The 12,466-nt window shown below is 43.5% G+C and overlaps 1 protein-coding gene across 1 annotated transcript in view; it reads right to left on the reverse strand.

The window, feature by feature from the left end:
- Positions 1–4,155: 4,155 nt before the first annotated feature.
- LOC149444174 (B2 bradykinin receptor-like) overlaps positions 4,156–12,466 on the reverse strand; it is a 40,360-nt gene continuing 32,049 nt past the window's right edge. Inside the window, exon 2 of the mRNA XM_089654864.1 lies at positions 4,156–5,723. Within this exon, the coding sequence (XP_089510990.1) occupies positions 4,653–5,723 (1,071 nt within the window). The 3' untranslated portion in view covers positions 4,156–4,652. The remainder of the gene's footprint in view (positions 5,724–12,466) is intronic.

Here is a 12,466-nt window from a genome sequence, read left to right on the forward strand (position 1 = left end):
AGGGACTGACAGTCATCACTCCCTGCTCACTGAAAACCGAGAACTGAGCGATCAGCGGTCTTTGATCACTCATTTCTCTGTCCTAGAGACAGTGGCAGAAGAATGCAGCATCAGACCAATGCTGCATCCACCTAGGTGAGTGTGCATGTGTTTATTTTTTTTAATTCCCATACTTCTCTTTTAAAATATGTCTTCCTCTAGGACAGGTAGCAGGAGGGGACCAGAGCTGTGGATAGAAGTTGTCAGGGTAGAGTGGGAAATTAACTTTTAACAACAATTTTCCATCTTAATTAACATCTTTCCCTCTAATAATCTCTCCACTGCCTGCTTTCTAGAAGCTCAGACAAGTTTTTTAAATTCAACATTTTGAATGGATGTAGAGAAGAGAAGACTGCAGATAAACAGGTACAACTTATGTAGAAGGATTGGTTTCATTTCTGTGTATCACCTGAGGTCAGTCACTTCACTGGGCATATGTAAGAGTTTACAACCACTGTAACTATACTTAAAGTTACTCCCACCCCCATTCTACGTCTATTCTATTACCCTGTAAAAGAACGATCTGCAAGCTTAACTATGCTGAGGGTGCTCCGGTCACAAGATTGGGCCCCATCGCCGGTTTCAGTCAAGAGGAAAGATCGCCAACAACAGCCGCAGAGCCTGCGCAATGACGTCACCCATCGGCTGAATATAGGGCATCTGTTGTCAGCACACCATCCTCTACACTGAAACCGGCATTGGGACCCAATCATGTGACCGGACTGGAGCGCCCTCAGAATATTTAAGTACAGGGCCTTTCTCTTAGAGAATAGGTGCAGATACTCCACCTTTCTGAATCACTTCTTGTACCCGTCCCCCTACCCACCTCTGAGCACAGTCCCTTGGGTCAACCCCCACCCACCTCCCAGCACCGCTCCTTTTAGAGAATACATAGCCAAGTATCATTTTGTGGTGCTATGTCATTTATATGAAATTTGTTAATGACAACAAGAAAAGCAGTAAAATCATACCTCCCAACTCTCCCTGATTTCGAGTGACTGTCCCTGATTTCGAGGGACTGTCCCTGATTTGGAACAAAGTCCCTCTGTCCCTTCTTCCTCCTCATTTGTCCCTCATTTTGGTCCAATCTATATAGTTGTATATAAATTGCACTATTTATCTTTCAAAAAGTGTTTCCCAGTGCTAAACTTTTAATCTAATTTCTAAATTGTTGCATTTATAAATATCACAAGCCAGTATAAAGGAATAGTAGCGGTAAAAAAAAAAGTATTTAGGTTTAACTAATGTTTTTTTTTGTGTCTAACTGTCCTTTAAGGGGGCGTGGCAGGGGCTGTTTCCTATGTCTACAGGCAGTTGCTAATAGGTGTCCCTTGTTCTCATCTCAACAAGTTGTGAGGTTGTCACTAGCTAAAAGCTTGTAGGAGGAGCTTTCTGCTCTAGGAGGATGCAAACCCCTGACCACTGTCCTACCAGTGGTGATTGGCCCTTTGCTGATTACATGTACTCTCCCAAGAAAAAAAAAAAAACCTCTTTAGCAATACACACTAAACTGAGCATGCGCAGAATGGCTACGGTTCAGTCTGTCTTATCAGGAGATAAGAGGTGGTTGCTTGAAAAAGGGGAGGAACACAGCAGACAGGATCAAACAGTCTTTTTACACAATGCAGAGGATTAACCCCTTAGGTTCCACAATGAGTATAACAAGCATGCTTTACTGCATCTACAGACTGATTTCACTGTTGTGGGTTTAGTAACACTTTAAGTTAGTTAGTGACTAAATTTCCACTTTAACAAACAGTAATATTGAAAATAGCCATTCTGTACAAGACTGGAAATCACTTCTGAATACGTTTTTGGATCTTAGATTTATAAAATGTATTTCTACTTGGCTGAAAACACAGGAGCTTGATTAAAATCCGCTCAGCTGGGTCACCTATGAGGAGAAAGGCGGGATTCGTTTGTGTGCGTGTCCAGCTGTAAACTTCTTACTTTATTCTTTTATGCCCCACAGGCTGCCATCTTCAAGGAATGGTTCCAGTCACCAAATGTCCAGGTGACAGCCGCTCTTGAAGGGTCTTTTCTTACATAATAAAGAAATAAATCCTTTCAGTCTCATCCAATCCATGCATAGGTGGGATTTTGCTTCTGTAGACCCTGCCTTCCTCCATTCAACTGGCCATACACGTTACAATCTTACTGTACAATTTTCTTTACATTTATGAAACCTTTGTTATGCAAGGCCCTACTTGAATGAGCTATTCAAACTGTATTTAAATTCCAACTGAGCTTTCAGTCTGCCTAAGCTAAATGTTCTTGGCGTATAAAAAAGGTAAAGTATTACAGTTCAGCCACAGCCAAGTAGAAAAGTCTGTCCCTTTCCAGCATGCTTTAGGCCTTATTCCCATTAGTAGTTGGGGGGGCAGTAAAACCCTTTGGTTGAGCCGTAATGAGCTTTGAATGCCCAACCCCCCCAGCTGCTACCTCCTGTAGCTGCATAGGTAGAGGGTGCACTTAGCTGGAATTATACCCCCAAGTAAAAGGGTCGTTCTGCAACTGTGTATATTGTGAGCAGTTGCAGTGTGCAACTAAGGGGTTCAAGGAGTTAAAGGAGACAGTGAGGAAGAGATACAAAACCTCCTCACTGCCTGTCAAACACTCTCCAAAGAGCAATCCAAACAAAGAAGGCTCTCCAGAAAACAAAGCTAGTGTGAACAAGGCCACAGAGAGGGACCCTTGCTCTCTGTGTGGAAGTAGTAGTCTCTCTGCAGAGCTCCGACATGCCCCTGCTGAGTCAAAGCTAGAGCTCCCCAACCAGCAGGGAGCAGGAGCTTTGTAGACTGGCAGAACAATAGGTCAGGTTCAGACCTGTGTTGTTGTCTGAAGGACATTGGTAGGAGATAGGCCAGGGGTGGACTGACAACTCATGGGGCCCCCGGGCAATAGGGGATCATGGGGCCCCTGTGTCCTTGCCCAAACTCAAAAAAGCCTATGAAAAAGGTTTCAGGGGCATCTCATGGGGCCCCCTACTGACCTCGGGCAGCGCCCGAGTTTCCAAATGGTCAATCCGCCCCTGATCTGGGACCTTCCTAGAACCTTCTTAAGGTTCAACACTGTACAAAAAAATTTATTTGCTGGCGTTGGGCTTTTAAAGTGTCAATTTTTCAGTTTCCTCTGCATCATGCCTCTCCGTATACAGTTCTCTATAACAAAGTTTAATACCTGGAGATGCCCCCAGAAGCAGCACTTTTTGTTGCAGGGTGACAATGCTAAGCCACTCCCTTGAAAGACATTAACGTTGTCAGCCAGCCATGTAGGCTCCTTCAGTTGGCTGTTGGGCTCTCTGGTGGGCCTGACAGCCAACCCAACGGCCATTTATAGGAGTGCACATGGCAACCAGACAATGCTGCAGCTAGGCGTGGTAGTGGCTAAGCATTGGCAGTCTGCAACCAGGGCCAGATTTAGACCTTGGGGGCCTGGGGTACTTCAGGTTTGGGGGGCTCGTCATACACAGAGTCGGTTTACAATCTCAATGACATTCACACATTTTAAAAATGCATGACACAACATCATTCTGAGGTCACCCTTACACACAAACATGCCATCATAGACTACCTTCCTTAACCTCTCAGTGCGCATACATGCAGCTGCTCGGCATGTGGGCCTTAGCACCTAGTGGCCACACCGTGCGGTCCCTGCATGATCCCAGCACGGTAGCCGGTGCTGATTGGTAAGCTCCAATGCAATCGTGAGCTTTCTGTTCATGTAACCGTGACAGCCAATCACAGCGGTCACATGATCCAAAGGCCCGTCTTCCCAACTTTTAGAACCCTAAAGGGTAGGGAAGCAGCTGGTACCAAAGGGTTAAGAGTGTAAGCTCTCTATGGAAGAGAATTACTAAAGCTGGAATGAGAAAAATCTGGTGCACCAGAAACCAATCAGCTTCCAGGTTTTATTGTCAAAGCTGAAGTTGGAAGCTGATTGGCTACCATGCACAGCTACATCAGATTCTGGGTGCTCCATCTTTAGTAAATCTACACCTATGTGTGGATCACTTAAGCTGCCAAAATTCTTTAAAAAAAAACAGATATAATATACCAGTCTAGAGTAAAAACTTTTACAGAATATGGCAGGTAAAATATTACTTCCCGAGATACATTTAATGATAGAAAGTAATTTTATTATTTTATATTATTTATGTTTTATTACATTATATATATTTTTTTGCTTGTTTTATATTATTTTTATATAAAGGGGTGGGGCCCTTCTCTCAAGGGGGCCATTGGCAGTTATCCCCTTTGCCTCCTTATAAATCTGTCTGAAACAGAAAGTGCCATCGCTGTCAGAATCTCCAAGTGAGGAATATTGTGCACAAATTTACAAAAAATAATTTGGAGGAGAAAATTGTCTGCAGTAAGCTATGATAACAAACAAATTAACAAATAGATTTTGGATTTACATACACTGTACTTTAAAGAGCAGAAAAAGTTGCAGTACCGAATGATCACGGCATGGGCGTACAGAACTGATGCATTGTTACTGTTTTGTATTAAACCTCTCTTTGCAATGTTAGAGGTCCAAAGGGATCAACCCTCCAATGAGTTTATTGGATCACTGAGAAAATCTCTTTAAAGCACAACTCCTGATTGGTGCACTCAAGAGATGGACTTCTTTTTCTGACAATCCAGGTAAAAGGAAGATTGTGTTGTCTCCATGGAATAATTTGTTTGCACGGAAGAGCTCCTCGGCCTGAGCCTTGCTGGCACCAGTGGCCTATAGACCTCTTTTGCTTTCTTTCTAAAATTGTTCCCGACTATTACATACAGGAGTGGATTGATGCAGCTGTTACTGAAACCGATGTAGGTCGATATTTGGTTAAAGATTTCATTGGGTTGTTTTACAGAACACAAAGGGAAGACTTTAAAATTCAGCAACGTGTCTATAAAAGTCGATATTTGGAATGGAAGCCAACAGGCTACGAACACCAGCAGCACTGATAAAACCAACCACGTGGCTCTCTTTTCGTTTTTCATTTCCTTAAATTTATTCATGGTGTTATTTCTCAGGACATTTACAATCTGGAAGGAGCAATATCCAATGACTATTACAGGTATCAAGAAACCAATAACATTTAAGATGATATTGTTTAAAATAATCCATTCGTCCGATGGATATTCTATGATACATCCAGTGATGTTTAACTCTGCGATGTAGACAATTCTTCGGAAAACAATTTTAGGTAAACTCACAACTATTGCAAAGGTCCAAATCATGGCGCAGATCACTTTGGCCCACCAAGGTCTTCTCATCCGTCCAAAAGACATGGTCTTCACTAAAGCCAAATATCGATCGATGCTGACCATCAATAAAAAGTAGATGCTGGCAAAGAGGTTTAACATGATCAAGGTGTTCACTGCAACACATAGGAAATTACCAAACTGCCAGCAGAACCCTCTAGAAATAGAAATAGCAAAAAAGGGTAGGCCACTGACGAAAACCAAGTCTGCGGCTGCCATGTTCCCCAGATAGATCTCTGCCACAGTGCAACGACTTTTATGAAGCAAAAAGACTGAAATGACGAATGCATTTTCTATGAATCCCAAGATGAAGATGAACCACATGTAGATTGGTTGGTAGTCCAAAAGCCATCGAAAGCCTTCAATGGAAAAACAGGACTCATTTGAAAATGTGGAATTTCCAGACATTGTGAGAGGGGTGACTGGCTCCTGTGGGAAAAAAAACAAAACTAGAGTTATTGGATGTTATGTAAGCTTTTAGCTGGCCTTAACCACTTGACCTCCAGAGGATTTACCCCCCTTAATGACCCCGCCTCTTTTTGCTACTCGGCGCTGCACTAATTCAACTGATAATTGCGCGGTCATGCAATGCTGCACCCAAACGAAATTTACGTCCTTTTTTCACACAAATAGAGCTTTCTTTCGGTGTAATTTGATCACCTGTGCGCTTTTTATTTTTCACGCTATAAACAAAAAAAGGCAAAAGATTTTGAAGAAAAACAATATTTTTTACTTTCAGCTATAAAAAATATATAGTAAACTCAAAGTTGGTTATAAATTTAGGCCAAAATGTATTCTGCTCCATGTTTTTGGTAAAAAAAAATCCCAATAAGTGTATATTGATTGCTTTGTGTGGAAGTTATAGCGTCTACAAACTATGGTATAGATACTGCAATTTACACCATTTTTCAGCGCTAGTTTAACGGACAATTGCGCGGTCATGCAATACGATACATAAATGAAATTTACATCCTTTTTTTCTCCACAAATTGAGCTTTCTTTTGGTGGTATTTGATTGCCTGTGCGGTTTTTATTTTTTGCGCTATAAAAAAAGTCTGACAATTTTGAGGAAAAAAAACAATATTTTGGACTTTTTGCTATAAAACATGTCCAGTAAAAAAAAATGCAAAAATCCAATTTTAGTCATAAATTTCTGCCAAAATGCATTCTGCGACATGTCTTTTCTAAAAAAAAAATCCAATACCTGTAAATTAATTGATTTATGTGAAAGTTATAGCGTTTATAAATGGCGGGAAAGATACTGGGATTTTTAGGTTTTTTTTTATACTAATAATGGCGGCAATCAGCGAATTATGGCGGCAATGAGGGACTTATGGCAGTGACCAGCGACTTATGGCGGGACTGCGGGACTGCGGCGGACATTCTGACATTGGGGGGGGTACTGACTTGGGGTCACTGACATCCCCAAAAACACTAATACAGTGATCAGTGCAAAAAAAAAAAAAACTGACACTGTACTAATGGCACTGGGGAGGAAGGGGTTAACTTTATTTTGCAGGGAAGAGTTATAGGAGTGAGGGGAGTGTTTTACTAGGGGGCGGGGGTGTGTACTGGGCAGGACAAGGCTGATCGAGAAAGAGAAACTGTTCTTTCTCGATCAGCTCATCCTCGAGCTGACAGGGAAGTGACAGACAGCACAGCTACTGCAGCTGTGCTGTCTGTCACTGTTTGCCGCCAATCACTGGGAGATAGCCGATAAGGACCGGCTGTGACCCGGCGACTCACATCTGCGGCGGTGATCGGCAGGACAGATAGGGCGGCGGCGCGCCTCGCGCGCGCCCCCTAGCTGTTTACAAAACACACGTTTTAAAACGTGGTTTTGCCTGCCAGTGCCGCCCTGCCGCCGTATATCTACAGTGGCAGGGCAGCAAGTGGCTAATATTTTTTGATCTAAATTCTTTGTTGCCCCACAGTCAATTGACCTGAAGAGCAGGACAGATTAGATTTCACAGCCTACTGAATAACTGAGGAGGGACACAACCCTTTTCTCTCTTCTAACAGAAAAGGGTTTATCTGGCCCAGCCAGGGAATGTGACTGAATAGACACAAGCAGCCCAGCTTGGAACTTAGCACACATGAGTGGCTTCCTATGGGGGCACTTGGTGGGGGAGGAGGAGCCAGGAGTGCCGGTGGTGAATCTGAGAAGAGGAGGATCGGGGCTGCTGTGTGCAAAACTACTGCATAGCGCAGGTAAGTATAATGATTTTTTTTTTTTTAAATCAAACAATCACTTGCCACCCACCCACAGTACATTTACTGCAGGTGGGTGGTACAGCCTGGCCAGGTGATGTACTGGTACGTCACCTGGCACATGTGCACTAGTGCCCCTTGGTGCAGCGGCGCAATCCTGTGACCACTTTGTCCGATGGACATAACAGATCACGGCGTTCGGTACCCGGCCGCTGTGAACAGCCGAGGTATCATGTGATCACTGTGATTGGTCATAGCGATTACATGATATTATGTAAGCAAACTGTTATGAATGGCTTTCATTCATGAACAGCCCGCTTATTGTTGTGAGGCTGTCATTGGCACACAGCTATCACATGATACTTGGCACCCTGTACCATGTGATTAGCTGTAGCCAATCACAATATCACAACAGTAATTAAGCTGTCATGAATGAAAATCCATATATATTTAACTTTTTTTTTTTTTACATACTGTCACCAGTCAGTAACCCTGATCACCGTCACACCAGTCATAGGACAACGCTGTACTGCACTGGTGACAGTGTGTAAAAAAAAATGTTTTTAAATAAAATTTATTTCATTTTCAAAAACATTACAACTTCAAAAAAATTTGCCACACCTTTTACTAAATAGCTTGGACTGTCTACCTTCCAAAAAGGGGTCATTTGTGGGATATTTTTACTGTTCTGGCATTTTAGGGCCTCAAAAAAAAAAATGAGATAGGCTACCAGTACATCAGGATTGATCACTTTTCAAATATACAGTATATGCCATAGTTTGTAGACTCTATAAATTTCACACAGAATACATAATGTACACTGATTTGGGGTTATTTTTACCAAAAGAAATGTAGCAGAATACATTTTGACCTAAATTTACGATGAAAGATTATTTGTTTGCAACATTTTAGAACAGAAAAACAGAAAATGTGCTTTTTTTCAAAATGTTTGGTATTTTTTTTTCATTTATATAGCAAAAAGTAAGAAACCCAGTGGTCCTTAAATACCACCAAACGAAAGCTCTATTTGTGTGAAAAAACTATATAAATTTCATTTTCATTAGTGTTGCATGGCCAAGCAATTTCCAGTTAAAGTAGCGCAGTGCTAAATAGCAAAAAATGCCCTAGGCATGAACCTTCCAGGGGTCAGGTGATCCTGTATTATATGTTTATTCGTAATGTAAAAACATTTCCAGTACAACTCGATATATGTACATTTCCCACGTGCCCCATTTTTCTGCAAGTATAGAACAATACCTGTTGATCTTCCCGAAGTCCAGTGTACTCCTAACTTACTTTTTAGGCTGACAACACACATGCAGTGCTGTCAGCCGAACCAGTTATCTTCTGCTGGACTACAAAACACAGCCCGCTCTCTTCATCTACAGAACAAAAAGGGAGGTTGTGTTTTGTAGTCCAGCAAAAGCATAATATTGAACAGTTTATAAACTAGTAATCTTCAGAGGTGACACAATAATGTAAATCCCAGTATCTATGCAGTTCTTGGTGATGTTCACCAATTGTCTGACATAGATCAGCCCTACTGCAGCCTGTGACTTTAAAGTGGTTGTAAAGTGCAGCTCCCCCTTATACTTACCTGAGCTCATTCTTGATCCAGCACTGTGCATGAACAGGGGCATATTTACCACAAGGCACTTGCCTACGGCGGCATTTTTTAGGGGGGCAGTACCTCCTCCCAGAAGAAGGGATGAAAGAAGGGATACGCGCACCATGGGAACCAGGTGGGAGCCGAGAGAGGCTGTGGGCTGCTCGATGGTGTATGTAGAGCCTGACTCTTGTTCCCGGGGATGTCTGGAGCTGTGAAGATGAGTGTCTTTCTCTCTATCGCTGAGGGGGGGGGGGGGGGGTGATGGAAGGCTCTCCCAGGTGGGGGGCAGGGGTGTTGTAGGTCAATGTCAGGCTCTGTCCGCAGGAAGGGGGGGTAGTGTTGGTCAGTGTCCATGGGGGCAGATGATTTTTGTGTTGCCTAGGGTAGCACAACACCTAAATACACCACTGTGCATGAGAGCAATGGCTCTCTCCACTCTCTCCCTCCTCATAGGCTCAGAGAGAGCCACTGGCTCCAGCTGCTGTCAATCACAGCCATAAGGAGTGAGCGTGGGGGTGGGATCAAGCTGCGCTGTGGGTGTCTATGGACACACACACAGCCGGCTCGGGAGCGAGCATGCACAAGTGCCCCCATAGCAAGCACCAGGAGCAAGAGGAGGAGAATCAGGGTTGCTCTGTGCAAAACCATTACACAGAGCAGGTGTTCTAATCCCTTTCCACTCCATCCAAAACTAAACAAAAACATGACATGTTTATTATGTTAATCATTTGGGGGTTTACAATCAATGCTACCTTTTGCTTGCAGACACCCAGAACATCAAGCCAACATGAAGGCAGAATTAGCTTCTCAGTAGTAGACTCATTTATTGAAATATTGACAGGATAACACTCATTAAGTGCAATTTGTATATCTTCCATCACAGTTGAGCTACTTAATGAAGCTCTTGTAGTTAAAGCTGGATCACTTCCCACCATACATATACTTATCGCTGCCAAAAACTACAGGTCGCTGTCATTAGCTGTGTGAATGCTGGCTCTGGTAGTGCTCTCTAGCTTATTGCCTGATGTGTGGGGACCTTCACAAACACTCTTGCTAATGCCCAGGAACACAGGCACAGGGGGCCGCAATCCTGCCAGAATCAGCATTAAAGCGGCACCCCAATTTAGAAGCAAGCCATTCACCCTGCACAATTCCACTTTGTACACTGAGCTTTTCTCTTCCTGTGTCTTTGCACAGCTTCTCCACTTCTACAAAAGTAGCATTTCTAAGGGCCTATTACATAGTTACATAGTTAGTCTGGCTGAAAAAAGTCCATCCATTTCAACCATTAAAGAAAAAAAAAAAGTCATAATCCTACACCCACAGTTGATCCAGAGGAAGGCAAAAAAACACAGCAAAGCATGACTGAATTTGCTCCTGCAGGGAAAAAAGTTCCTTCCTGACCCCCCGAGAGGCAATTGGATATTCCCTGGATCAACTTTACCTATAAATGTTATATCCAGTTATATTCTGTGTATCCAAGAAAGAATCCAGGCCTTTTTTATAGCAATCCACTGAGCTGGCCAGAACCAACTCTTGAGGGAGTCTATTCCACATTTTCACAGCTCTCATCGTGAAGAAACTTTTCCATGTTTGGAGATTAAATTTCTGTTCCTCCAGACGTAAAGAGTGCCCCCTGTGTCCCGCTCCAGTTCCACCAGCTCCAATTGCCACCTCACTCCCAGTGACAATGAGAGGATCCCACCATTTACACCAAGAGGACCTCTGCAGCAGACGACTTGACCGTTGTTTGAGTATGCTACTCTTTTTCTCCGTTCCCCATCCAGGCTAGGTGCATACGTTCCCTGTGTCATGATATCAGTCTGATGTATGGGACACAGGTTGCTAGGGAGAAGGTTGGCTAACTGACCCCCTCACTACCAGGGTTACCATCTCCCATGTCTAGGTACTACTTCCTTCTGGCTGGCTGATATACATTCTCCTCCAGACTTCTTGGTTACTCCTGGCCACGACCATTCATCTTCTGATTGTGGCCTTTACCACTCATTAACCTTCAGTACTGTCTATCCCCGAATGTAAGCCCTGTTCTTTTGGATACGCCTTGCTTGCATCCATTTGTAAGAACTTCAGACCAGCATTTTTAGACTTCTTGCTGATACAGAATTAAAGTCAGGAGCGGATTGACAACTCATGGGGCACCCGGGCAATAGGGGATCATGGGGCCCCTGTGTCCTTGCCCAAACTCAAAAAAGCCTATGAAAAAGGTACCAGGGGCATCTCATGGGGCCCTCTACTGACCCCAGGCCCTCGGGCAGTGCCTGAGTTTCCAAATGGTCAGTCCACCCCTGATTAAAGTATAACTAAAGGCAAAACTTTTATTTTAGTTTTGGATGGAGTGGAGAGGGATTAGAACTCCTGTCAGTTTTTATTGCTGTTTGTGCCCCTTTTAAGGAGATTCACCCTCTCTATGTGTCCTGTTTACCATTATCATTGAAAGTGAAAGTACAAGAAAATCCCAAATGTTGGGTTGTCCCAAGAAAAGTAATAGAGGGGAAATCGTCCAATGGGGACACTAGTTCTGGTGACCTGGGGGGGCCCCAAGAAATTGCCTTAATCTTCAGGGATTTTGTCTCACTTTCTGTTTGGCTATGGGACAGGAAGTGAAAGGAAAAATCTCTACAATGGGACACAGATGGTGAAAAAATATCTGACAGGGATTTTAACCCTCCCTTGCCAGAGTCTTGCACATCTTCCTCCTTATATAGCTCTGATCAGTTCAGGCCGACACAGACCACCCAGTTCATACGTCTAAAATAAAGAGAATCCCCTCTGTTAGGTCTGCCTTCCTCTTCTGGCACCCCGACTGGATACTCCAAAAGGGAGGTCAGTTACTTCTTGCAGAATCCCTTCTTTACGGTTGAGGAGGTCCCCTCTCTTTAGGCTGCCTTCCCTTGTATTTATAGCCCACCACAGGGGGGCAGTGCCATAATCACCTGGGAGTGGGCAGACGTAACCCTTTCCTAGCTCCTGGGCAGCCTGCTAACTCACTAACACATTATTGAACAAAGTACATTGGGATAGACACCCATATAAGAACAGCAGGTGTAACAATAAATATTTCATGTTCCTTTAACCAGAACAGTAAAAATAAAGCCAACTTTATTATCAACACACACCTGGAAGCACCTGCTTACAAACTGGACTGGATGCCAAAATCGGCTTCTTTCTGGGCACCCTCTAAGGTGATGGCTCTTAACAGGAGCCGCTAAATACTGTATGTCTGATTGGGATGTAGTGATGCTGTCCCGAAATGTGTGTAGCGCTACCGCCACAGGGGCCGCTTGATAATGCTTGTCCCCAGTGGTTGCCCTGACCTTGCAAGCCTTCCAAC

The sequence above is a fragment of the Staurois parvus genome, unplaced genomic scaffold (genome assembly GCF_062004578.1).
Source record: "Staurois parvus isolate SC_StPar_1 unplaced genomic scaffold, SC_StPar_1.0 ptg000811l, whole genome shotgun sequence".
Lineage (NCBI taxonomy): Eukaryota > Metazoa > Chordata > Amphibia > Anura > Ranidae > Staurois > Staurois parvus.